This window comes from Bos taurus, chromosome 11 (assembly GCF_002263795.3).
Source record: "Bos taurus isolate L1 Dominette 01449 registration number 42190680 breed Hereford chromosome 11, ARS-UCD2.0, whole genome shotgun sequence".
Classification (NCBI taxonomy): Eukaryota; Metazoa; Chordata; class Mammalia; order Artiodactyla; family Bovidae; genus Bos; species Bos taurus.
Window position 1 is genome coordinate 50,089,608 of NC_037338.1, and position 26,631 is coordinate 50,116,238.

General features: G+C 45.7%; 1 protein-coding gene across 1 annotated transcript; it reads right to left on the reverse strand.

Moving 5' to 3' along the window:
* Window positions 1-4,656: 4,656 nt before the first annotated feature.
* TMSB10 (thymosin beta 10) lies at window positions 4,657-5,667 on the reverse strand. The gene is made up of 3 exons (NM_174623.2): window positions 5,615-5,667; window positions 5,223-5,337; window positions 4,657-4,940 (listed from the first exon to the last, which is right to left on the reverse strand). Exons 2-3 carry the CDS (start codon window positions 5,320-5,322, stop codon window positions 4,912-4,914), a joined length of 129 nt encoding a protein of 42 aa, NP_777048.1. The 5' UTR covers window positions 5,323-5,337; window positions 5,615-5,667; the 3' UTR covers window positions 4,657-4,911.
* Between the last annotated feature and the right edge of the window lie 20,964 nt (window positions 5,668-26,631).

Consider the following 26,631-nt stretch of genomic DNA (forward strand, 5'->3'; position numbering starts at 1 on the left):
CTAGATCTCACATGCCTCAACTAAGACCCAGCACAGTCAAATAAATAAGTAAATAAATAAATAAAAAGAAAATGAAACCAGGACTTCCCTGGTGGTACAGTGGCTCAAAATCTGCGTGCCAACGCAGGAGACACGGGTTTGATCTCTGGTCCAGGGTTATTCCACATGCTGGGGAGCAGCTAAAGCCCACGAGTCGCAACTACTGAAGCCTGTGTGCCCTAGAGCCTGTGCTCTGCATCGAGAGAAGCCACCACAGTGAGAAGCCCGTGCACCACAACTAGAGAAAGCCCGTGTGCAGCAATGAAGACCCAGTGCAACCAAAAATAATTTTTTTTTTTTAAAAAGGAAACGAAACCAGAAATTCAATTCAGGTGTGTTTAAAAAGGAACATTACAATTGTATTCTAGTTTCAAAGCAAGCTTCATTTTGTTATTGGACCAATAACTGGTTTCTGAATGCTTCGGTTCAGTTCAGTCACTCAGTCGTGTCCGACTCTTTGCGACCCCATGAATCTCAGCATGCCAGGCCTCCCTGTCCATCACCAACTCCCGGAGTTTACTCAAACTCAAGTCCTTTGAGTTGGTGATGCCATCCAGCCATCTCATCCTCTGTCATCCCCTTTTCCTCCTGCCCCCAATCCCTCCCAGCATCAGAGTCTTTTCCAATGAGTCAACTCTTTGCATGAGGTGGCCAAAGTACTGGAGTTTCAGCTTTAGCATCAGTCCTTCCAAAGAACACCCAGGACTGATCTCCTTTAGAATGGACTTGTTGGATCTCCTTGCAGTCCAAGGGACTCTCAAGAGTCTTCTCCAACACCACAGTTCAAAAGCATCAATTCTTCGGTGCTCAGCTTTCTTCACAGTCGAACTCTCACATTCATACATGACCACTGGAAAAACCATAGCCTTGACTAGACAGACCTTTGTTGGCAAAGTAATGTCTCTGCTTTTGAATATGCTATCTAGGTTGGTCATAACTTTCCTTCCAAGGAGTAAGCGTCTTTTAATTTCATGGCTGCAGTCACCATCTGCAGTGATTTTGGAGCCCCCAAAAATAAAGTCTGACAGTTTCCCCATCTATTTCCCATGAAGTGATGGGACCAGATGCCATGATCTTAGTTTTCTGAATGTTGAGCTTTAAGCCAATTTTTTCACTCTCCTCTTTCACTTTCATCAAGAGGCTCTTTAGTTCCTCTTCACTTTCTGCTATAAGGGTGGTGTCATCTGCATATCTGAGGTTATTGATATTTCTCCCGGCAATCTTAATTACAGCTTGTGCTTCCTCTAGCCCAGCGTTTCTCATGATGTACTCTGCATAGAAGTTAAATAAGCAGGGTGACAATATACAGCCTTGACGTACTCCTTTTCCTATTTGGAACCAGTCTGTTGTTCCATGTCCAGTTCTAAGTGTTGCTTCCTGACCTGCATATAGGTTTCTCAAGAGGCAGGTCAGGTGGTCTGGTATTCCCATTCTTTCAGAATTTTCCACAGTTTATTGTAGATAGGAGGAAAAGGGCAGAAACCAGAAATTCAGTATAACTTTCCCAAGGGTGTCACTATTCCCAGGCGGGAGGAATAAAAATGGTGGGGTGAGGGAGGGAGGAGGGGGCGTGAGGGTCGGCCTGAGCTGCTTCAGCTTTCTCTGACACCCTGGTTCTTGGTTCTGACACCCATAGGATTTCCTGGGATCAATCAGGGGGAAAGAGATGGGGCCTAGGAAGGTGGGCCTCTTGGCCAGTACTTGGCCTTCTGGGTCTGTCTTCTGGGGGTTCTACCATTCAGGCTGAGTGGTACCTAGATGTGCACCCCTGGAAACAGCTCAGGAGCCCGGATGGGTTGAGGAAGGGCAGTCTTACCTCGTAAACCAATGCAGTGTGATCAGCTTTCTGAAACGATAACTCACACCTGCCTTGTCCATCCGCATCTCCTTTCCCCACCAGGGCCAGGCCCCATTCAATCAACTCATTGTCTCTGAGTGGAAAAGCTAAAGTGTCTTAAAATCTCCTCCTTATTTTTGTCTTCTTAAATTCTTAGGAAGAGCAAGGCTCTCGTGGGCTCCCCACCACCTCAGAATAGAAAGGATTTCCTGGAGAGGAGGTGAGAAAGTCATGGGAATCTTTGGAGAAGAAGAGGGTCACAGGAATGGGAATCTGTGTTCTCCTGAGTGGCCCTACTGGGGATGAGGAATCAGTGGGATCTGGGGAATAGAGGGCCTGCGACCTGTGTCCCAGATGGAGCCCCTGGAGAGCAGGCTGGTCCAGAAGGGGCCTTAGTGGGGTGTGGCCACACAAGATGCTTCATCCCCATGAGGGGTGCCTATGCAGCACCTTGGGATGGGGGAGGGAACCCCTTAGCAGTCAACCTTCCAACAGCCCAAGGATGTCAAGACCTGCCTCCCCATCCTGGCCTCTCACACCTCAGCTCCTTAGGCCATGCCCGTTCCAGCCCAGCTTTTTGTTTTTCCTCAGCAGCCACTGGGTGAGCATGCACTTACTGTTCCTCCCCTAGGGAACATGCTTATCTTATCCCTCCAGGTGTTTACTTTTCTCCTCCTCGAATCCCTAGATCTTTGTTACAGGCCCCCTTCTCTGAAAGACACCCCCCCTTGACCATCCCACGGAAAGCAGCAGAGGCGCTCCCAATCTCTCTCACTCCAGCCCACTGATCCCCCATCCAGCTTTATATTCCTCCAAAGCCCTCTTGCCCCGCAGACAACTGTGCTGTTTTTGAAGGTGGTGGTGATTTCTTATTTCCTTTTTCCTCAGTCTACCAACAATAGACCCCAACTGGTGCAATTATTAATGTTTCAAGGAGTGGATGCTCACAAAACGGACACAAGAGATATACTGAACGTCAGGTTGTTAAGGTCCCCCAACCCACACCCTTGGCCCCAGATTCTGGCTCCACTTCTCACTGGCTGTGTGTCTTTAGCAAATTCCTTGTCTCTCTGAATCTGTTTCCCCATCAGTAACATGGATGATAATCATTCTGCCTTAATGTGTGCATGCATGCATGCATGTGCGTGCTCAGTAGTGTCCAACTCTTTGTGACCCCATGGACTGTAGCCTGTCTGTAGTCTCCTCTGTTCATGGGATTTCCCAGCCTAGAAAACTGGAGTGGCTTGCCATTTCCTCCTTCAGGGGATCTTCTCAACCCAGGGATCGCATGCATTAAGGCAGTGATCCTGCCTTAATAGTTTTTGAGAATTAAAGCTCTGAGCACAGTGCCTGGCCCATAGCACATATCCAGCAAAGATTAGTGTCCCTTTGCCTGATGGCCTCTGTGTGTCCCTTATTTCTCTTCCCCAGGCCCACTTAGCCTCCATAGGGCAGGTCTCACTGTCAAGCCCCTCCATGTCAAAGGAGCCATGACTCCCTCAGCCTAGGTGTCCCTGATTGTGGTCCCAGAGGTCTTACCCACTGGATTTTAAGGTCCCTTTGGACAGGGGTCACACTTCAAATATCTGCCCTCACCCACCATCCAGCCCGATGGTCAGGCAGTGCACTGTATGCTCAGCCGTTTCTGACTCTTTGGGAACCCTATGGACTATATAGCCCGCCAGGCTCCTCTGTCCAGAGGATTTTCCAAGCAAGAATACTGGGGTGGTTTGCCGTCCCTCCTCCAGGGGATCTTCCCAACTCAGGGATTGAACCTGCATCTCCTGCATAAGCAGGTGAATTCTTTACCACTGAGCTACTAGGAAAGCCTGATGGTCAGGCAGATAGGGGACAAATCCTTACACAACGTGTTATCACCATCTTCCTTTGAAGGAACTCCACCCCCCAACCTCCTCCCCCACCCAGAATCACAAGCCTGTTCCTTAAGCTTCAGAAAGCCCCACCATATCAGGCTTTCCTCCTTCGTGGAGGCCTGCGGGCTGGCCCGGCCCTTCCCAATGGGACCTGGGGTGTGACCCAGCAGGGTTCTACCGCCCCTGCCGGCCCCAGCCCTCCCTCCACATCCCCGCCCTTCCTGCTGATCACAGCACCCGAGGCTGCTCAGCCCAGCACTCCCTCTAACGGCTAACGCTTTTGAGCTCGGGTTAAGAGACAAAAAGCGAGGCTATCCCCCACAGCTCCTCTAGTTCTGGTGCTGGTTCCTCCAGTTCTGATATTCTGGCATTTTCCCTGGCTCCCGTCTTTGTTTCTGTTCCCATGCCCCCTCTTTCAGGCCCCAAGAGAAAGCTAATGGGGGACTTTTGTGACCTCGCCCAATTTCCAACATTCTGGATTCGGTCTTTCCCCCCACCCTTTCTTCTCTGACGTGAACTCTCCGTTCTCTCCTGGTGTTCATCAGAATTATGAGGTGTCCAGAAAAAAAAAAAAAAAAAAAGGCGGTGGGACTGGAAAAGCTTATCAAAAACAAAGCTTATGCCCCTTTGCCAAAGCATTTTCCAAGACAGCTTCCAGGAACTGAAAAGTGGGGTTAAATTTTGCATCGATTGCATTATAAGCAAGAATAAGTGGCTAATAACCTATGAAATCTTACGGAGAACAGGCAAATCCAAAACTAAAAGATGGTCCCTTCCAAGCCAGCCCATTCTGCGACCCCCTCCCCCGCTCTGCCGCAGGAACTCCTGACTCCTGCGCGCCGCGGGTTTCGCTGCAGCGGCACTACCCACGCATACTCAACTAAGAGACAAGAGCACGCCAGCCATGCCACGAGGTGTGTTTTATTTTCATTAATCATACAAATAATTTTCTATAATATTCCAGGGCAAACCGGAGAAATTTGGCAGTCCGATTGGAAGGTCCCCTTCAGAGACCCGCGGGCCGGTGGCGACGGCACGGAGTGCCCGGGTTCACAGTGCAGCTTGTCGCTCGTGTACATCTTGCAGGTGGCTCTTCCTCCACATCACGGCTAGGGTCTCCAAGATGATGCGGTGGAGAATCCTCCAGGTTCGCGGGAAATCTCACTTTGCTTGCTTCTCCTGCTCAATGGCTGTGGAGAGCAAGAAATGGACACTGGGGGATGGGGATCCCTGGCACCCCCCCCCCAAACGGGGCGCTTGCAAACCTGGTTTGGGAAAGGCACCCACGAGGCTAGGGATTAAGAAAGAGGAGTGGGGCTGGGAAGAGAGAGGCGCTTTGTGCAACAGAAACAGGGGCTGGGGCCGCCCGATGGGAAGCAACTGCCGGATGGGGTGTGGGGCTGGGTTAACGGGAAGGGCGGGGTGGGGACTGGGCTGGGAGCCCGCGGACCCGGAGGCGGGGGCGGACTCACTCTCTTTGGTCGGCAGGGTGTTCTTCTCCTGCGTCTCAGTCTTCTTCAGCTTGGCCTTATCGAAGCTGTTGATTTCCCCCAAGTCGGGCTTGTCTGCCATTTTCTTAAAACAATCCTAGCGGGCAAATCAAGGCGGTTGGCCGGAAGCCAGCGGCCCCCTCTGCCCTCCCCGCCTCCGCTCCACGACGTGGCACTCGGGCTGGGGCGTTCCCGACACTCCGGAGGCCGAGGATCTGGGCGCGTCCCGCACCCGGCTCCGCAGCCCCAGGGTGTGGCCCGCCCGCCCTGGCGTCCCGTCGGGGAAAGGCGCCCGACGAGGCCGCCGCTCACCCTCCAGGAAAACCCGCTCTGACCCCACCCGGACTGGGCCTCCGCCCCAGGGCGCCGCTCACCGAGAAGTTCCGCTTCCAGACCGCGGCCCTGGGGCTCCCACTCGCGTTGCTGCAGCAAAAGACAAAAGAGCGGCGCCCGCCCCTCGCCTTATATAGGCCGCGCCCGCCACGCCCCTCCTCTCGCCCGCCGCAGCGGGGGCGGGGCCGGCGGCCGGGGGCGGGGCCAGCGCGGGTCGCTCACTTCCCCACCGCGCCCTCAGCTCCGCAGCCCGCTGGGCAGGACCCGGCTCTTTCCCCGCGCGCGGTCCCTTCATCCAGTTCCCCCAGCTCCGTGGACCCCAGAGTGTTGGCAGCAGGCGCCGCCAGGGTGGGTGCCACGCCCTCAGTTTTCTAGGGGGCTGCACTCCCCCATCTCCGGAAATCCGCTGCTCACCCGCAGCAGGGGCGTGGGAGGTCGGCGGGGCCAGGGTGTACGGTTGGGTATGGGTGTGAGTGTACTAAGTGTGCAGTGTATCATTGTTGAGTATGGATGTGCAGACGTGCTCGCGCGCTTTACAGCAGTCCCAGCTTGCAGGAGGCACCCACCCCTGTGCAGTCCCCACGTGTTTTGCCTTTAGCTTCCCGGAAATCCTCCACCCCCTTTCCCACTCCTCCTGGAGGTGAACGCCTGCGGGGCTCACACTTAAAGAATCCGAGCCAGGGGTCCTAGAGATGAAAGACAGGGAAGTACAGATAGATTTCCACTGCTCTTTGCTACTATTGGGGGCCCGTTGTTTCCGTTTTCGAGCTGTGGAGTTCCTGCAGGACCCATCGCTGGTGCTCCCTTAGGACGCGTGTTACAAGCATTGTCTGGCAGCCCCCAGGGGCTTGCTGTGTTTTTTTTTCTCACAGGGCTCCTAGGGACGTAGTGTCCCAAGGTTCGGTTTTTCTCCTTGAGTTAACCTTGAATATGCCCCTACAAAGGTTCTTGCTTTCCTTTTCAATCCATTATAGGAGTATACGGCAACTCTTCAAGTCTTTCTTAGAAAAGTTGTATCTTCATTCTGTTCAACATCTTTAGTTCCATAAATGAACAACCCAGGGGGTGAAGCTGGTCATTTTATTCGCTCTGAACTTTCCAAATGTCCAGGAGCATTACTAAGCCCTTTTATTTTCATTTTCTTTTTTGAGGGGGTTGCAATGGGTCTTTGTTGCTGCCAGGTCTTTCTGTAGTGGCGGTGAGCAGGGGCTTCTCTGAGGCTTCTTGTTGAGGCTTCTCTTGTTGTGCAGCCGTCTCTAGGGCACACGGGCTTCAGTAGTTGTGGCACATGGGCTTAGTTGCTCCGTGGCATGTGGAATCTTCCTGGACCAGGGATCGAACCTGTGTCCCCTGCAGCGGCAGGCACATTCTTATCCACTGTGCCACCAGGGAAGACCAGCCAAGCACTTTTAAATTGGCATTTTGTGGAAACATCCTAAGTTCTGTCCCAGCCCTTCCTGATTTTGCTGGCCTTTTTTCCCCCCACATTCCCTCAGTGCATTTGGCACAGAAGGAAATAAATTTGGGCTTATGAATTTGATATACCAAACTTCCTGTGTGCCTTTGGGCAAGTGTTTTCTTATACATCTTCATTTATAAGAGTTTTGGCATAAAACTTAAGTGAGATAAAGAACAGGCATCAAGTGGAAGCTTAACATGGCAGCCCCATGAGAGTGGCACACACACTTCATTTGTGTATCAGTCAACTGTTGCCACAGTATGCCGTGTAACAGACTATCACAAAAGTCAGTGGCTAAAACAATAATCACTTGTTCTCGCTCACTCCTCTGGAGGTAGGAGCTGCTGTGTTGGGCTCAGCTGGGCCTGATTTCACCCTGTTCGCGGGACCTAGGTCTGCTTCTCAGGTGTCTCGTGCTCTGGCCCAGGATCTAGCTGGAGCTTGTTCTCAAGGTGATGAGAAAACAGCAAAAGGGCTGTTGCGTAAGAGAGTGCAGAATTGTTGAAGTGTGTATTAAAGCATACCATGTCACCTCGTGTCTGTTAACATCCCGTAGGCCAAACCAACCATCAGTGGAATGGAGATGTGTAGTCCATTCATGGTGGGAGAGGGAGGGGAATGAACATTTCTTAAATAAACATCCAACTTCACAGGGTAGGCAAACAACCATAACAAACAATTCCCAAAGGGCCTTAATGCAGTAAAAGTTTATTCCCCATTCACACAGCAACATTTTATGCTCTTTCTGTTCAGATCATGTTCCTCCTTGTAGTGACTCATGTACTCAGGCTTCTTCTCTCTCATTCCAGGCTCCTCCCCTAGGTCCTGGATGTTTATTCCATCCAGGCAGTGGATGGGAAAAGGGAAAAGAGAGGACTGCACTGGAGTTTTTAGGGATCAGGCTTGGAAGTGCTGCTTAGTCATGTCCAACTCTTTGCGACCACTGTGGACTAGCCCTCCAGGCTCCTCTGACCATGGGATTTTCCAGGCAAGAATACTGGGATGAGTTACCATTTCCTTTGCCAGGGGATCTTCCCGACCCAGGGATCAAACCCACATCTCCTGTGATTCCTGCATTAGCAGATGGTTTCTTTACCACTGAGCCACCAGTGAAGCGTATTCCAGGCTTGGAAGTAGTTTCCATCAGTTCTGCCCTCATCTCTTTGGCCAGGACTCAGTCACATGATGTCACCTAAATGCAAGGGAGGCTGGGAAATGTAGTCAAGCTATGTGCCCAGGAGTAAAAGACTTGGGAGCAGACTCTGCCATATATGATGGATTTGCCAAACTTCAGCATGAAAATATCCAGACATCCAGAGATGTCAACTCTTTGGAGGGTCTTGGTGGCACTGATTCCTTTTCAGATGCGATGCCAAGTGTTATTTAGGTATTACCTTCCTGGGCCCCACCTTTGGCCTGTGAAGGTGTCCTAATTTGGTCCCATGGTGAAGTACAATTCCAACTTCCTTTTATTTGGGAAACAAAGGAATCTATTTCTTCTAGTTACAGTTGTGGAGATGCATGTTTCAAACATGGCAGGATTTCCAAACTAAGGATCTCTGAGTAAACTTGCAGACATTCTTTTTTGTTTTGTTTTGTGTGCTGGGTAGCATGTGGGATCTTAGTTTCTTGACCAGGGGTTGAACCTGCATCCCCTGCAGCAGAAGCACAGAATCTTAATCATTGGACCTCCAGGGAAGGCCCCACATTCTTTATTTTCACTTATTCAGTTCTGTGGCTCATCTCTAAGAAAGCAGTGAGCCTCTTAGGCATTTGTTTCTTAAGAACAAAGGTCAAACCTTTGTTTGTTTAATTCAGCCCTATTGGCGGTGGTTTTAAACATCTGCATGTTTTTTTGACACTTGTCCCTCCAATTCCTGAGTATAGACTATCCTTGGTGACTTTATTCTAGAGAATAAGATTCCAGAAATTATGCTTTTCCACTTAGGAGCCACACAGCTCTGCCTGACTCTCAGGGTGCCTCCACACTCTGAGAAAACTAAGCACCTTTAAGGGTAGGTCACTTGCAGGCTTTCTAGCCACAAGCCACAGCTGAGGTCTGAGCCAGCATCCACCACCAAGCACGCAAGTCCATGAGGTAATGCAGAGAGGAGCACACAAGCTGTCTCAGGTCCCATTGCAAGTTCATGAGTAAAATACATGTTGCAGTTTTTATAAGTCACTAAAGTCTTGGGAATTTTTGTTCTGTGGCACCACAATTCATTTCCCCATGAGATAGAAAAAAGAGTTCCTTGGACTGCAAGGACATCAAACCAGTTAATCCTACAGGAAATCAATCATGAATATTTATTGGAAGGACTGATGCTGAAGCTGAAGCTCCAATACTTTGGCCACCTGAGGCAAAGAGCTGACTCATTAGAAAAGACCCTGATTCTGGGAAAGATTGAAGGCAGGAGGAGAAGGGGATGACAGAGGATGGGATGGTTGGATATCATCACCAACTTGATGGACATGAGTTTGAGCAAGCTCCAGGAGATGGTGAAGGACAGAGAAGCCTGGGGTGCTACAGTCCATAGGGTTGCGAAGAGTGTCACAACTGAGTGACTGAACAATAACAGCGACAGAAAAATCATAACTTAGGGACGCCAGGGTCTTTGGTCTTATTGGGGGATTTTGCCCTTAAATATCTTCCATAATACTTACACACATACTTTTCAACAAGGGTTTATCAGTGTCCATGGGGTTCTGGCAATGTTCTGGGTGTGGAAGGTAGAAAGATGACGAGACTCTTACTAATGTCTAGTGTAGAAACTGAATAACTCTGAATCAGTCAACAAGCTGTGGCACGTGCCCTGTGTTTCCTTATGTCTTGGGGCTTCATTTGTCTGACAACATATCAGCCTGCTGCTTGGAGCAGATTTTATTCTGTTCATAGATGGTATAGAGAAAGCAGAACCACTCAGCTCCAATTGTATTTCTATTGAGAAGGAAGAGCTGGAAATTGAAGCACTGATAAGAAGGACAGAAGGGAGTCTTTTCTTCTTTTTATGAGATCTTAGTCCCCTGACTAAGGGATCGAACCCAGGCCCTGCTGCAATGGAAAGTGCAGAGGCTTAACACTGGACCCCCAGGGAAGTCCCCCAAAGGGAGTCTTGATGACTGTCAATTTGTTGGGGGGCTGGGAGAAGCCTTTGGAGATTTACCAGGGGACTCCAGCCCTCAGACCTGGCCATTGTGACTTCATTTTTAGGGACTTGAATGGAAATGTAGATAGAATGCTGACTATATTATTAATAGGGAGGATGAAACACTGTAAACACCAAAGCAAGCAGGAGAAATGGATGAAATATGATGACATTGGGCCCACAGGACAGACACAGAGCCTTCTCAGCCTGACCATTAACCCTGCAAGGACAGGGAGACATGAGTAACAGGATTAACTCTCAAGTGGCAAGGAGATTTGTGGCAGTGTGAACAGGAAGAAAGAATTCAGTCCAGGTTTCCTTGAATATAAGGAAGACATCTGCACCTCCTTTGTTCACTCCTGGCTGAAATGCTCACGTGAGATGTTCCTCCTGGTCTAGGTGTTCACATTGTGCCCTTTCTCTTTTCATGAAGAAAGCTGCTTGAGTGTCCTTGCCTCAGAGAATTCTCCTTGACCATTCCTATCATTCCCTAAATTTAACCTTGTTTCATTTTTCTTCTTAAAATCTGATAAAAGTTTATATTCAGGTATGGGGAAGTCATTCTGGCTTACACATGCGTTAAGTTGAATTTTATGCTAATTCCAGTAGCCTATTTGTGGCCTATCAAACATACATTGTGTGTGTGTTAGTTGCTCAGTCATGTCTGAGTCTATGCAACCTCAGGGACTATATTCCGCCAGGGTCCTCTGCCCCTGGAATTCTCCAGGCAATGATACTGGAGTGGGTTGCCATTCCCTTTTCCATCAAACATACATTCTACATCTTTTTAAAAAATATTTTAATTTATTTATTCATTTGACTGCGCTGGGTCTTAGTTGCTGCACACAGGATCTTTGGTTGCCACCTTCGGGATCTAGTGCCCTGACCAGGGATCAAACCCAGGCCCCCTGTGTTGGGAGTGCGGAGTCTTAGCTACTGGACCACCAGGGAAGTCCCTACATCTGTTTTAATCATTGAAGAAAAGGGTGCATTGATGGGAAATAAAGAATGCCCGTATTAAAAATACAGATGAAATATTTTCCTTCCCAGGATACCAGTGTTGGTACTTCTTCAATGAAAAGATTCCCTTCCCAGGTGTCAAGGCCATACTGACTTACTGTGCATGTGCTGATTTTTTGTTTGTTTAAATCTTGAAGGAATGTATACCTGACTTGTTTAGTGGTCTTTGTTGTGACAAGAAATAAAACTGTGCTGAAAACCATGCTTCTCTGGAGTAGTTCCTTGGAGTTATCTGAGAGGCTGTCTTCTGGGTTATAGTCCACAGTTTGGCTCAATAAAACTCTTTTCTATTCCTATTACAGGTTGTTTATTGATTATTTCGTCAACTAATCTATCTCTGCTGCTGCTGCTGCTAAGTCGCTTCAGTTGTGTCCGACTCTGTGCGACCCCATGGACTGCAGCCTACCAGGCTTCTCAGTCCATGGGATTCTCCAGGCAAGAACACTGGAGTGGGTTGCCATTTCCTTCTCCAATGCATGAAAGTGAAAAGTGAAAGTGAAGTCGCTTAGTCGTGTTCGACTCTTCGCGACCCCATGGACTGCAGCCTACCAGGCTCCTCCGTCCATGGGATTTTCTGGGCAAGAGTACCGGAGTGGGGTGCCATTGTCTTCTCCGAATCTCTCTCTACCAAACATATATTCATCTCTTTGTTTTTGTCTGTCTCCCACACTAGGAAATGGGAGACCTCATGTATCTCATTTACCACCAGCACCAAATACAATGCCTGATATATAGTAAGTGCTCAATCAATATTCCTGGAATACATGCATAAAATTCTTAACCAAAATGCAATAAGCTACTTTGGGGATAGTGATGAATGTCTCCCTGTCACTGGAGACATTCAATGAGAAGTGGATAGCCAGGGGTGTGAACTGTGATAGGGACGATTCAGACCCTGGGCTCGAGTAGGTTCACTCAGGTACAATGAGTACAACTGCTTCTCCCTAGGTGACCGCCCTGGTCCTTTTCAAGCTGTTTTTCCAGTTGTGAAACAAACTTCCTTTTGGCTGTCAGTTCTGGCAGCCTGAAAATAGCTGTGTGACTCTCACACCATGGAGGTTGAGGAAGCAAAGAAATCAACAAGTTGTGTTTGTGTTTTCCATACCATCAAAACACTGTTTATCTTTGTAGCTCATGGAGTTTAAGGACTCCCCAAGATAAAACTGTGAAGAAAGCAAAGTGGGCCTTTGAGGTTCAGCCTCAGTAATGATTGTCCTGTTCTGGAGACATGTGAATGAACCCCTAAATCAAGCTTGGCAGTTGCTGAGATCACCCACGTGGCTAACAGTCACAGTGTGGGTGAGGATGTTATTGTTTCAGTTTTCACCTCTGCTGTTAGAATAGCAATAATAAAACCAATCTTTTTGAGCTGTTGTCATATTCCAGGCCCTGTGAAAAAAATTTCATGTATTGGGTCACTAAAACCTAAGCAAAGCAGTGTGAAATGGCATTATTTTGATCCACTCTGCTTTACAGGGTCGGCTCTGAGGCTTGGTCAAGGTCATACAACCAGTAACTGGCATGGCTAGAGCTTGAATCCAGTTCTACCTGATTGTAAACCCTGAGCTTTTAACCATGACACCACCCTTGCCTGGACTTGGCAGCAGGGTTTGCAAACTGGATCCATATGGATTATATATTTTATTTGGTCACATTAAAGTTAACAAAAAACTTCAGCAGGTACTCAAATATTGGAAGATTTCCAAGTTGAAGATCCAGCAACTCTGGATCTATATTTTTTTCTCACATAGCACCATGATTAGCAGCCTCCCCTTGAAATGGGGTATGTCTGCTTCCCTTTACTGGTTTCTCTACCACCCCGTAATGTCTTTGCAGCATGGAGACCAGTGTTAGTTGCCATTTATTATATATGTATGGGTGTTTTACTTATAGTAGATAAATATTTCTTGTCCCCAGATCTCTATTTGTGGACATTTGCCTTCAAGATAGCCCCTAATGGTCCTACTTCTTGTTCCCACTCTTGTGTCATCCCCTCCTCTATTGTACCAGGATTTGTCTGTGTGACCAATAACATATGGTAGAGAAGATAATATGTCACTTCTTTCTCTTTTTAAAAAATTGTTATTTTTTGGCTGTGCCTCCCAGTGTGCCAGATCTTAGTTCCCTGACCAGGGATCGAATCTGTACCTCCTGCAGTGGTAGCACAGAGTCTTAACCACTGAACTTCCAGGAAAGTCCCATATGCCATTTCTGAGATTATGTTATAAAAGATGAACTTCTAATTTGATGCCTGGCTTTCTTGCTCTTTCTTTTCTATCTCTCCTTCTTGGGAAAGCCAGCTGCCATGTTGGGAACAGTCCTATGGAGATGCCCATGTGGTGAGGAGCTCAAGTCTCATCAACAGTCAGTGATTCGCTAAGGCTTGTCAACTAGTCAGCTTGGGAGTCGATTCCCTGGCAGCTTTTGAGCCTTCAGAAGGCTGCAGCTTTGACCGATAATCCAACTGCAACGTCCTGGGAGATCCTGAGTGAGAACCACCCAACTAAACCATTCCTAGAAACCATTAGATGATAAATGTTGTTGTATGTTGCTATGATTTGGAGCAATTTGTTACTGGGCAACAGAAAAACTAATTCACTCTCAAAAGTGGTGAGAGCACATAGATCAAGAGTGTCATGTGGTTAAAAAAATTAAAATTAAGAAAGAGCACATGTATCTGTAGAAGTAAAGGATATTTATATTGTTATGAAACCTACTGTAGTAAGAACTGTGACTGATATATGGGTAAGAGGAGTGATGGCAATCTTAACCAGGCCTGTCTTACTTCTTCATACTGGCTGCCTGGCTCTTTCTAGATCTTTGAGTCTCCAAGCTTGCTGTAGGGCAGTTGTTTCAAACTAGTTTTGACCTTGATGATCACCCTCCCATCTCCCAAGAAGTACATTAAGTACATTTCACATGGTGACCCAGGACTCACAAGAGCACACAGATGAAATAAAAGTTTCACCAGAACAATACTTCTACTATGAGTGCCCTCTTTCTCTGACTCTTTTTCATTTTAAAAAACTTTTACTTTGGAATAATTATAGACTCATAGAAAGTTGCAAAAACAGTACACTGAAGTCTTCTGTGTACTTGATGGTAACATCTTATACAACTGCAATGCTGTATCAAACCCAGGACACTGACATGCTTGTGATTTACAGACCTCTTCCAGATTTTACCCTGGTGGCTCAGATGGTAAAGTGTCTGCTTGCAATGAGGGAGACCAGAGTTCTATCCCTGGGTTGGGAAGATCCCCTGGAGAAGTAAATGGCAGCCCACTCCAGTACTCTTGCCTGGTAAATCCCATGCACAGAGGAGCCTGATAGGCTACATTCCATGGGGTCACAAAGAGTTGGAAACGACTGAGTGACTTCACTTTCACTTTCGAGATTTTACCAAAAATTAAATGCACTCTGCTGTGTGTAGGTCTATGCAATTTTGTCACATGCATAGATTTGCACAACCACCCCAATCCAGATACAGACATATTCCATCACCACAAAGGGAATTTCTGGTGCTACTTTTACTTGCTCCTTGGAAGGAAAGTTATGACAAACCTAGACAGCAGTTAAAAAGCAGACGTTACTATGCCGACAAGGGTCTGTATAATCAAATCTATGGTTTTTCTGATAGTCGTGTGCCGATGTGAGAGCTGGATGGTAAAAAAGGCTGAACGCCGAAGAACTGATGCTTTTGAATTGTCCTACTGGAGAAAACTCTTGAGAGTCCCTTGAACTGCAAGGAGATCAAATCGGTCAATCCTAGAGGAAATCAACCTGAATATTAATTAGAAAGACTGTATATTGTCAAGCTGCTTATTTAACTTATATGCAGAGTACATCATGAGAAACGCTGGGCTGGATGAAGCACAAGCTGGAACCAAGATTGCTGGGAGAAATATCAATAACCTCATATATGCAGATGACACCACCCTTATGGCAGAAAGTGAAGAAGAACTGAAGAGCCTCTTGATGAAGGTGAAAGAGGAGAGTGAAACAGTTGGCTTAAAGCTCAGCATTCAGAAAACTAAGATCATGGCATCTGGTCCCATCACTTCATGGCAAATAGATGGGGAAACAGTGGAAATAGTGACTGACTTTATATTTTTGGGCTCCAAAATCACTGCAGATGGTGACTGCAGTCATGAAATTAAACGATGCTTACTCCTTGGAAGGAAAGTTATGACCAACCTAGACAGCATATTGGAGAAGGCAATGGCACCCCACTCCAGTACTCTTGCCTGGAAAATCCCATGGATGGAGGAGCCTGGTGGACTGCAGTCCATGGGGTCTCAAAGAGTCGGACACGACTGAGCAACTTCACTTTCACTTTTCACTTTCATGCACTGGAGAAGGAAATGGCAACCCACTCCAGTGTTCTTGCCTGGAGAATCCTATGGACTGAGAAGCCTGGTAGGCTGCAGTCCATGGGGTCGCTAAGAGTCGGATGCGACTGAGCGACTTCATTTTTCACTTTTATGCATTGGAGAAGGAAATGGCAACCTACTCCAGTGTTCTTGCCTGGAGAATCCCAGGGACAGGGGAGCCTGGTGGGCTGCCATCCATGGGGTTGCACAGAGTCAGACACGACTGAAGTGACTTAGCAGCAGCAGACAGCATACTAAAAAGCAGAGACGTTACTCTGCCAACAAAGGTCCATCTAGTCAAGGCTATGGTTGTTCCAGTAGTCATGTATGGATGTGAGAGTTGGACTATAAAGAAAGCTGAGTGCCAAAGAATTGATGCTTTTGAACTGTGGTGTTGGAGAAGACTCTTGAGAGTCCCTTGGACTGCAAGGAGATCCAACCAGTCTCTCATAAAGGAGATCAGTCCTAAGTGTTCATTGGGAAGACTGATGTTGAAGCTGAAACTCCAATACTTTGGCCATCTGATGCGAAGAGCTGACTCATTTGAAAAGACCCTGATGCTGGGAAAGATTGAAGGCAGGAGGAGAAGGGGACAACAGAGGATGAGATGGTTGGATGGCATCATCGACTTGATGGACATGAGTTTGGGTAAACTCCAGGAGTTGGTGATGGACAGGGAGGCCTGGCATGCTGCGATTCCTGGGGTCACAAAGAGTAGGACACGACTGAGCGACTGAACTGAACTGAACTGAAGATTCTACAATATTATATGGATGAATCATATAGTATTTAATTAATACACATTGGTTTACATTTACATTGTTTTCAGTAGTTTGCTACTACAAACTACTACCTTAATGTTTGCAGATCCCAGGCCAGAATATAAATGGAGACTCACATGCCACGTGTTTAAATATTTAATTTATTAAGCAAACTAGCATACTGATAAAGAAAATATATTTTATCCTCCTGCATAAGAAATTCAATTTCATAATATAATTTAGAAAATGGATAATTGAATTTTAAAAATATTATGCAGATTATGGGCATTCTATTCATAAACTGGGGACATTTAAAAGAAGACCACAATTAAGATATACTAATAAAAACATTTCTAATAAATCACTGGAAATTTATTCCACAAGTTTTTCTTCTGTTCTCACTTAAGCATAATTAGTAATTGTGTTGGTATCAAGAGTTTTACATAACCTGTGTTCCAAAGATAGTAATTAATATATTTATATATTATAAATATACAAGTAATATAATTATATATTATATACATATGTATACAAATATATAAGTAATATAATAATTTAATATAAGTAATATAATTATATTCAAAGTATACAAAATTTAAACATACAGGTGATTTTCCTTATTCAAGGAAGTTTTGTACCATAAAGTCGCTGCCAATGCTGAATTGGTGAATATCAAATATCAAATATCCAAGAGATAGTCAGTTTCCTGTAAACATGTGGTCAGAGCATTTTCATCAGCTGATCCATATGTAAGCTTGTTTTATGTGTGTTTCTGTTGAAAGACACCTTATTTAGGATGTACTGTTGATTCATTAACATTGAATGCACACAGCCAACAGCATAAAATGCCTGTACAAAACTTACGTAACAAGTGCATTTTTGTCTGTAAAGCATGTCACAATCTTATTCTCAAGAACACTAGACAGCACTTCATCACTCTAGCTGGGCCATTTTAAACAGTGAAATCACCAACAAAAATGAGAAAAATGAGGTACTAAATAGACTGCAAGAAGAATACTTATTTATAGTATAAAAGCTGAAATAAGAAGGCAGAGTGTTGCCTTGTGTGGCCTCCTCTGGGCAACATGTACCTTGGGAGCTCAAATATTCCAGCATTCTGTGTGTGTCTTAAAGTGACTACAAAATCACTGTGAGGTTGATTTGGGGGTTAAAAATGAACTTTAGCAAGTACATAATTTTCAACTATGGTGTCCATGAATAATGAGGACCAACTTTATTTTAATAAAAAATGTGAATTCAATAGGTAAACAACAACAAAAAGTTCATTCATGTTTTAAATATTTTCTTTTAGAATATTAACATTAGTATTCTAAAGCAAAATACAAATAATTATTAACAAATTTCAAAGTCACGTTAGCATTTTAAAAAATAATATTTTTGTAGGCATAATTGAATTCAATAAAGAATTTCATAAAAATGAAACTATTTGCATTTATGGCATTCAAAGTCAATCTCGCGACCATTAGAAAGAATCTGTATTTTGCTTCATAAGTATTATGTCCGGACCTACACATGCACAAATTAAAGAATAATATCAGCTGTTCATTACTATAAAATATTCCTTAGCTGTCACATGCAGCTGTTGGGAATACTGTGCTAATCTGTGAGCAATGCCTGCAGCTGCAGGAATTCCTGTGCTAATTTTTGGAGGCGCAGACTGGAACAGGAAAAGTAGCAAGATAATGGGCGCGGGATACTCCTGGGAATCATCGTTAAGCAAGAATCTATGAGAGAAAAAGTTTGAGTGACAGAAGTGCTCGGGTAAGTGCCTCTATCATTCCAGTCATCCCTAAACACAATAGCACATCATCTTCGGTGCTGTCAGCAGCACAGCCCACAAAGCTCCCTGGCACTGAGATGCGGTCACCCTTTGCTTCCGGCACTTAGAGCCAAGGAAGCCTGTGCTGGGTCTGTTGGTGCTTGTGTGTGGAGTGTGCGTGTGTGCTAAGTGGCTTCAGTCGTGTCCGACTCTTTGAGATGTCACGGACCGTAGCCCCCAAGGCTCCTCTATTCATGGGATTCTCCAGCCAAGAATACTGGAGTGGGTTGCCATGCCTTCCCCCAGGGGATCTTCCCCACCAGGGATCGAACCTGGGTCTCCTACATTGCAGGCGAAATTCTTTACCTTCTGAGCCACCAGGGAAGCCCTGTGTGTGGAGGGACTTCTGCTAAGTGCCCGCACCCCTTGCCTGGGTCTATGGAAAGGACCATCAGAAAGGATGCTGCGAATGATTTAAAGCAAACAAAACCCTCGCAAGCTTCTGTGAAGGATACATTCTCTCGGCTTCTTGGAATCATTGTTGCAGTTGTCACCGATTTTCATTCATTTCTAATTTCTTTTCAATTTGCATAATTACTAGAAAACTGGCCCCTTCTGGATACTCGTTTTTTTTTTTACCCTCCTACTTACGGAACATGCAAAATTTCTATTTTCTTTTTAGCTGATTTGCTCATTTGAAAATTCATATTCTTTTTCTGTCTCTTTTATGCAGTGTGTTCCTCTTTGGCTTGGAGCCAAATTTAACAGCTTCCTCCCAGTGAAGCCTTACCAAAAGCTAATTACAAGCTTACTGGGAAGGGAGTAACAATTTAGAACAGGCAAGTAGAGAAAAAGGTTTTATTTATTATCTTTGTACCTCCAGAAAGGAAAGCGGCAAATGTGTGCTTTGAGGTTGTTTTTGTTCAGCTGCTAAGCTGTGTTCGACCGTTTGTGACCCCATGAACTACAGCACACCAGGCTTCCCTGTCCTTCAGTATCTCCAGGAGTTGGCTCAAACTCATGTCCATTGAGTCAGTGTTGCCATCCAACCATCTCACCCTCTGACGCCCCCTTCTCCTCCTGCCCTCAATCTTTCCATCAAGGTATTTTCCAATGAGTTGGCTCTTCGCATCAGGTGACCAAAGTATTGGAACTTCAGCTTCAGCATCAGTCCTTCCAACGAATGTTCAGGACTGATTTCCTTTAGGATTGGCTGGTTTGATCTCCTTGAACTCCAAGGGACTATTAGGAGTCTTCTCCAGCAGCACAATTCAAAAGCATCAGTTCTTATGCACTTGGCCTTCTTTAGGATCGAGCTCTTACATCTGTACATGAATTTCAGGTAAAACTCCTCTTTTCTAATAAAGCACCTCAGACAGCACGTGAGGTCAGAAGACCTTGGTCCCAGTGGTGGTACCATTACCTACTAACCCTGGGCTCTGGGCCAGTCACTTCATTCTCTGAGCTTCAATTTTCTCATCTAAGAAATGAAGATAGTAATTGAGCTGTCATGAGGATCAGGGAGATCAAGTATGTGAAAGAATATTATAGGTGAGATGTACTATATGAAAGGGAGTGGTTCAACTGCTTTAGTTCATTTTTATCATTTTCCCCACACTAGGCTAATTACTTCTCTGCAGCATTTTCTGAGCTACTTTCAGTATTATTCTATTTGCATCGTTCCATGTGGCCCAATAAATGCTCCCAAGCTGAATATGAATTCTTCACAAGAGGTTTCTGGACATGTTAAAGGGACAGGGTCATTTTGGGCATAGTGATGATGGGTGGAATAAACTGTCAGAGTCCTGAAATTAAGGTCAGATGATATCTGGAATTGATGGGAAAATGTTTAAGGAAGTTATGGGAGAGTTCCAATATAGAAATGGTAGGGGAAACGGGAACGGGAACTCACCCATTGTGTTTGTTTGCTAGGGCTGCCGTAACAGAACACCCGAGGCTGTGTCTTAAACAACAAAAATCCATTTTCTCACAGTGTGCATGCTGGAAGTCCAAAGTCAGGGTGTGACAGGTTTGGCTTCCTCAAAGGCCTCTTTCCTGGCTTGTAGACGGCTGCCTTCTCACTGTACCCTAACAATGGTTGTCCTCTGAGCATGTCCATCCATGATGTCTCTCTGGGTATCCATATTCCTCCTTATAAGGGCACCAGTCAGACTAGATTTGAGCCCTATCCTAATAACCTCATTTTAATTTAATCATCTCTTTTAAGGCCTTATATTCAAGCAGGGTTATATTCTGAGGTGCTGGGGATTAGGACTTCCAGCATAACGAATTTGGGGAGGAGACACATTCAGTCCAATAATGCCCATCAACATTTAAATCACATGCTAATACAGCTGCCAGGTTTGGTCCAGGACAGGAACTCTGACTCCTAGCTCTCTGTCAACTGAAGCAAACATACCAATTTTTGTCCACGAAGCATAGGCCAATACATGCTGTGAGTAGTTGAGGAAACCAGGGAGCCCTCACCTGAGAATCTGGGTGTCACTTGCCCTGGCTCATGCTTTCATTTGCTCGTGTATTTATTCAACAAGCATTTCCTAGTGCCCATCAGGTGCTGGGCAACAGACAGGGTGCAGGCATCTTGACCTCTAACCTTGATATGTTCATGGTCTGTAATGGGAAATAGACACATAAATAAATGGATGTGATGACATGTGATGGATATAACAGAACAACTCTACAAGATTCAGTGGTGACATGGGCTGATCCACATGCCTGTGGACATTTGAGCTGAGTCTTAAGGAGGGTGTAATGCCACCAATAATAACTGCTATTTATGCAATCTTTTCTATGTGGCCAACTTGGTGTTTTAAGTTTTAATTATGTTATCTCAATAATTATCATCTCAACCACAGTTACTACTGGGTTGTTGAGTCCTTATGACTACCCTGGGGCAAGTATTATTACCTTCATTTTACTAATGAGGAAACAAAGATCTAGGGAGTTTGTTAGGGACTGAATGTTTATGCCCCCCCAGAATACATATGTTGAAGCCTATAACCTAGAGCATTGATATTAGGAGGTGGGGCTGTTGGGAGGGAATTAGGTTTAGACGAGGCCATGAGGGTGGTGACCTCATGATGGAATTAGTGCTCTAATCTAAGAAAAGGGTAAGCGTGTGCTCAATTGTGTCGTCTCATGGATTGGAGACCCCGTAGACTGTAGCCCTCCTGGCTCCTCTGTTTATGGAATTCTCCAGGCAAGAATACTGGAGAAGGTTGCCATACCCTCCTCCAGGGGATCTTCCTGACCGAGGGATTGAACCTGTTTCTCCTGCATCTCCTGTATTGGCAGGTGGATTTTTTTTTTTTTTTTAACCACTGAGACACCTGGAAAGTCCCCATCTAAGAAAAGAAGGAAACATGAAAACTTCCCCCCTCTCTCTGCATGTGCAGGGAGGAAAGGCCATGTGGGCACCAGTAAGAACGTGGCTGTCTGTAAGCCAGGAAGGGGCTCCCACCAAGAGCTGAAATGGCTGGTCCCTTGATTCTAAACTTCTCAGCCTCCAGAGCTGTGAGAGATAAATGACTTTTATTTAAGCTACCCAGTCTACCGTGTTTTGTTATGACAGAGCAAGCTAAGATAGAACCAAAGGAACAAGCCCAGTCTCTCCCGGTCCTAAGTGATAGAGCAGCGATCTGAATCTATGTTGATATAAATCTCAACAGAATTTAGGCAGAGGGGAGCAAGGAAAGAGGCAGTGAGGGATGGAAGAGGCTGTCTAGGTAAGAGATCAAGAGGCGCTGACTCACAGAGTGGGGATGGGGATAAAAAAAACTGAAGAATCTGAGAGTTGATCACCACAGAAGATATGCAGTGGTGGGTGTGATATGTTAGTGTTGGTCGCTTCAGTTGTGTTTGACTCTGTGCAGACCCCATGGACTGTAGCCCACCAGGCTCCTCTGTCCATGGAATTCTCCACGCAAAGAGAGGTTTCTAGCTGGTTCAGGTGACTTAGCGACGGTAACAGAAATAACTAAAACTGTGTGTTAGGCTCTGTGCTAAATGTCCCTCCCTGTGTGTCCAAGCCTCACCCATCTTGATTATTTTTTCATAAAATGTATCATACCATGTGAATTACAAATGGGTGTATATGTGTAGATACATAGTTAATAAATAGCCAAGACTATAGCCTAATCAAGAATCAAGGTGACACATTCAAAAAACCCATCACAGGGACCCTGATGGTCCAGTAGTTAGAACTTGGTGCTTTCACAGCTGTGGCCTAGGTTCAGTCTATGGTAGGGGAACTGAGATCTCATAAACCATGCAGCAGTTTCCAAAAAAAAAAAGACATCATGGAAATTAGGCAATCTGGCCTTAGAGAGCACCTAGTCCATGGGGTCACTAAGAGTCAGACACGACTGAACGACTTCACTTTCACTTTTCACTTTCATGCATTGGAGAAGGAAATGGCAACCCACTCTAGTGTTCTTGGCAGCAGCAGTTCCCTTTACCTGCATGATCAGCTCAGCGAGTGTAGAGGTCCAAGAATGCCCCAGGGCCTCAGGGAGAAATGTAGAAGTTCCCTGAGGGATTGACTGATACGTTTGCAGAGATGAGGGTATCACTACGTCAGGGGTGAACTGACCCCATAAAGAGGGCCCCAGGGAAGGTTGCCCAAGCCAGAGATGAAAGTAAAGCGGCCTTCAGATTTCAGGTAATGTGCAAGTCAGGAGATCAGCCAGGGAAAAAGGCTCTGGGCTGCACCAGCGGCAGATGCTTCAGGTGAACCTCTGGCTCTTGGACCTGCTTGGGGAGGAGGGAAAAAGAAAGAATGACCCAACGTTGAGCATTTTCCCTGGCAGGTGGGGGTGTGGGGGGTTGAATGAAGTCCTAGAAGATTGCTTGGATCAGGAAGAGACTGAATTACCTTTCATTGGCTCAGCTCCTCAGGCCTCCCAGAGAAATAAAGCAAGCTGCATCCCCCTCTCCTCAAATGTGCTTTGCATCTTCCTCAGACACATAGTGTGTAAACATCTCTCCCGTTTGCTTTGTCTTTCTTGTGGCTTAGCTGGAAAGAATCTGCCTGCAATGCAGGGGACCTAGTTTAGACCCCTGGGTTGGGAAGATCCCCTGGAGAAAGGAGTGGCTACCCACTCCAGTATCCTGGCCTGGAGAATTTCATGGACTGTATAGTCCATGGGGTCGCAAAGAGTCGGACATGCCTGAATGACTTTCACTTTCACTCTCCTGTCCCGATATCTCTGTTTTCTGTGAATAAGGTGTAGCAGTCCTTACTGTCCCAATAGGATGACTCTTCGGATGACTGTATTAATAATGCTTTTTATTTATTTTATTTAAAAATTTATTTCTTTATTTTTCACTGTAATGGGTCTTCATTGCTGTGAAGGCTTTTCTCTAGTTGCAGTGAGAAGGGGCTCTTCTCTAGTGGTTTTGTGTGGGATTCTCCTTGCAGTGGCTTCTTATTGTTGAGCACAGTCTCTATAGCAGGTGAGCTTCAGTAGTTGTGGCTCCTGGGCTCAATAGCTATGTGGTGCACGGGCTTAGCTGTTCTGAAGCACATGGGATCTTCCCAGATCAGGGATCAAACCTGTGTCTCCTGCTTTGGCAGGTGGATTCTTTACCACTGAGCCACTAGGGCTCAGGGCTGTAATGCTTTTTAGAGACAAGTAGTATTGCAAATCGGGTTTCCAGGCAAGTAGACTCTGAGATGGTTTAAGGTGCAGGATGTTTGTCAAGGAGTGCCCTAGGATTACCTCCTGTGGAAGGGGAGGAAGGAAGTGAGACTGGGCAAAGGGAAGAGAGCTAAGATGGCTTCAGTCCCCCTTCGGGGCTCTGGAACTAGGGTTGTCCCAAAAGGGGCTGAGCAGGTGCCCTCTGCTGCTCAGGCAATACTGAAGGGCCTGACCCAAATCTGCAGACAATGCCCCCAGCCAACCCTCCCTTGAACTGGGATCTCGGCTGTGTTTCAAAGTGTCCATCCCAGGAGATTTAGGATAAGAATGGCTTCGGGCTGGAACCTGACTGCTGCCAGCAGCCCCCCTGGGAATTTTGAGCACCTACCGCTACTACACCCCACAACCTTCATGATCCTTGTGCTTCCTCTGTGGGTCTGGCCTGCTCTTTCCTGGGCACTACCTGGATCATCCTCACTGTGTTCTTCTGACCAAGTCCTGGAGGAGCTACTCACAATGACCTAGGTCTGGGATTCCCAAACCCTTCTGTGGGATACTGATACTAGAGATGCTAGCATGATCTTCACAAGCTGGGTGATATGTACACACAGGTTCATACTCTTCCCCCTTCCTTTGTGTGTGTTTCCAATCCTACTCCTGGGCATATACCCAGAGGAAAACATGGTCTGAAAGGATATATGCACCCCAATGTTCATTGCAGCACTGTTTACAATAGCTAAGACATAGAAGCAACCTAGATGTCCATCGATAGAAATGAATAAACAAGATATAGTACATACATACAATGGAATATTACTCAGCCATTAAAAAGAATGAAGTAATGCCCTTTGCAGCAATGTGAACGGACCTAGAGATTGTCATGCTGAATGAAATAAGTCAGATAGAGAAGGAGAAATATTGTATGACAGCTCTTATATGCGGAATCTAAAAAGAAATGATGTAAGTGAACTTATTTGCGAAACAGAAATAGACTCATAGACTTAGAGAATGAACTTATGGTTGCCATGGGGGAAGAACGGGGTGAGGGGAAGAGATAGGGAATTTGGGGTTGACAAGTACACAGTGGGTATTTAAAATGGATAACCAACTAGATCCTGTTCTATAGTACTGGGGACTCTGCTCAATGTTATCTGGTAGCCTGAATGGGAGGGGAGTTTGGGGGAGAATAGATACTTGTATACGTATGGCTGAGTCCCTTTACTGTCCACCCGAATCTACCACAGCATTGTTAATAGGCTATACTCCAGTACAAAATAAAAATGAAAAAAATATCCACAATAACATTATCATCTTTAATAGCATAAACAATAATTCCTTGTGATGAACAAAAACCCAGCATTCAAATTTCCCCAAAGTCTCTTAAATGCTGTCATTATAATTCATTTGTTTGGATCGGGAATCAAATAATGCCCAATTACTCTAATGGGTTGACAAGTCTCTTGCGTGCCTCCGTGCTCAGTCGCTTCAGCCATGTCAGACTATTTGCGATGCTGTGGACTGTAGCCTGCCAAGCTCCTCCGTCCGTGGGATTCTCTAAGCAAGAATACCGGAGTGGGTTGCCTGTGCTGTCCTCCAGGGGATCTTCCCAACCCAACAGGAACTCGTGTCTTCTGCATTGCAGGCAGATTCCTTACTGCTGAGACATTGGGAAAGCCTGACCAGTCTCTTAAGTCTCTTTAAATCTCTAGTTTCTGCTTCCTCTTTTTTTTTTTCCTTGTAATTTATTTGTTGAAGAAAACTGATCATTTGTCCTGTAGAGTTAGTGACCACACTAATTGAATTTTGCTATTTGCATCCCTAGTGATTGTGTTTAACATGCTTCTGTGTTCCTTGTATTTTAAAGAAACAAAAATTAGTAAGAAAAAATGATCTAATGTAATTACCCAAATTAAACTATTTTTATTCCTGAAAAAAAAATCTTCATAATGGAAGATATAAACACATATATCTCCTTAAAGAAAATATGAGCTGGTAATGAGAGGAGGAGGTATGGTGAAGCAGGTGACAGTCTGGATTCTGAAGTGAGAGTATGTGAGTTTGACTCCAGCACCTACCAGAGGCAGCGACTTGGACAAGTGGCTTTACCTCCATATGCAGTATTCTGCTTCCCAGAACAAGGAGGGTGGGTCTTGACAGATGGGGACAGTGTCCATATCCACGTGGTTGTTTTGTGGAAAAAATATCAAATATGAAGCCCAGGATGTATTTTTTTTCAAAGTTGTACATGTGTGTATACAAGGGCCAACTGAAGAAAATAATTGTATGGACACCTCATTTCTGGGAGACTGTAAAACACATTTCTCTCTGTAGATGAACCTCTGATTTTGGACCAAGAGTGTTCATACACACATGGAGAGAAGCTGACCCTCGGACTGGAATTCTGGGCCACAAGGGGGAATAGATTAGAATCTAATCTTTGTTAGATTCAAACTCACAAAGAAGTGAGTTTCCTTCTTAGGAATAAGAAAAATGAATCTCTGAGCCCTTGGGAAGGATGACTTATGGCCTACAGATGAGAGGGGATGTGAGCAGAGATGCTTCCTCACTAAGGCTATCAACAGTCTGTGAAGCCAGGCTGCAGGTTAAAAGACCTTGGGATGCTGGGGGGCAGCCAAACTCTGGCAAGGAATGAAGAAGCAAAAACGAGAAGCCTCCACTCTCCATCATGAAAATAACAGATGCCAGGGCAGTGGCATTCAAAGACTGGTGGGGTCTCAGGGGCTGGTTTGGGGTCATGGCAGAGGCCAGCAGAGAGAAGGTGGCTGAGAATGCTGGTAGCACGATGCATCTCTTGAATCAGAGTCACAAGAATACCCATAGTTTCCTCTGCCCTGCTTCT

Coding starts and splice junctions, on each gene's coding strand:
- TMSB10 (NM_174623.2), bottom strand. CDS start 5,322: ATGGCAGACAAGCCCGACTTGGGGGAAATCAACAGCTTCGATAAGGCC. Junction 4,941..5,222: donor CACCCTGCCGACCAAAGAGA/GTGAGTCCGCCC, acceptor TGCTCTCCACAG/CCATTGAGCAGGAGAAGCAA.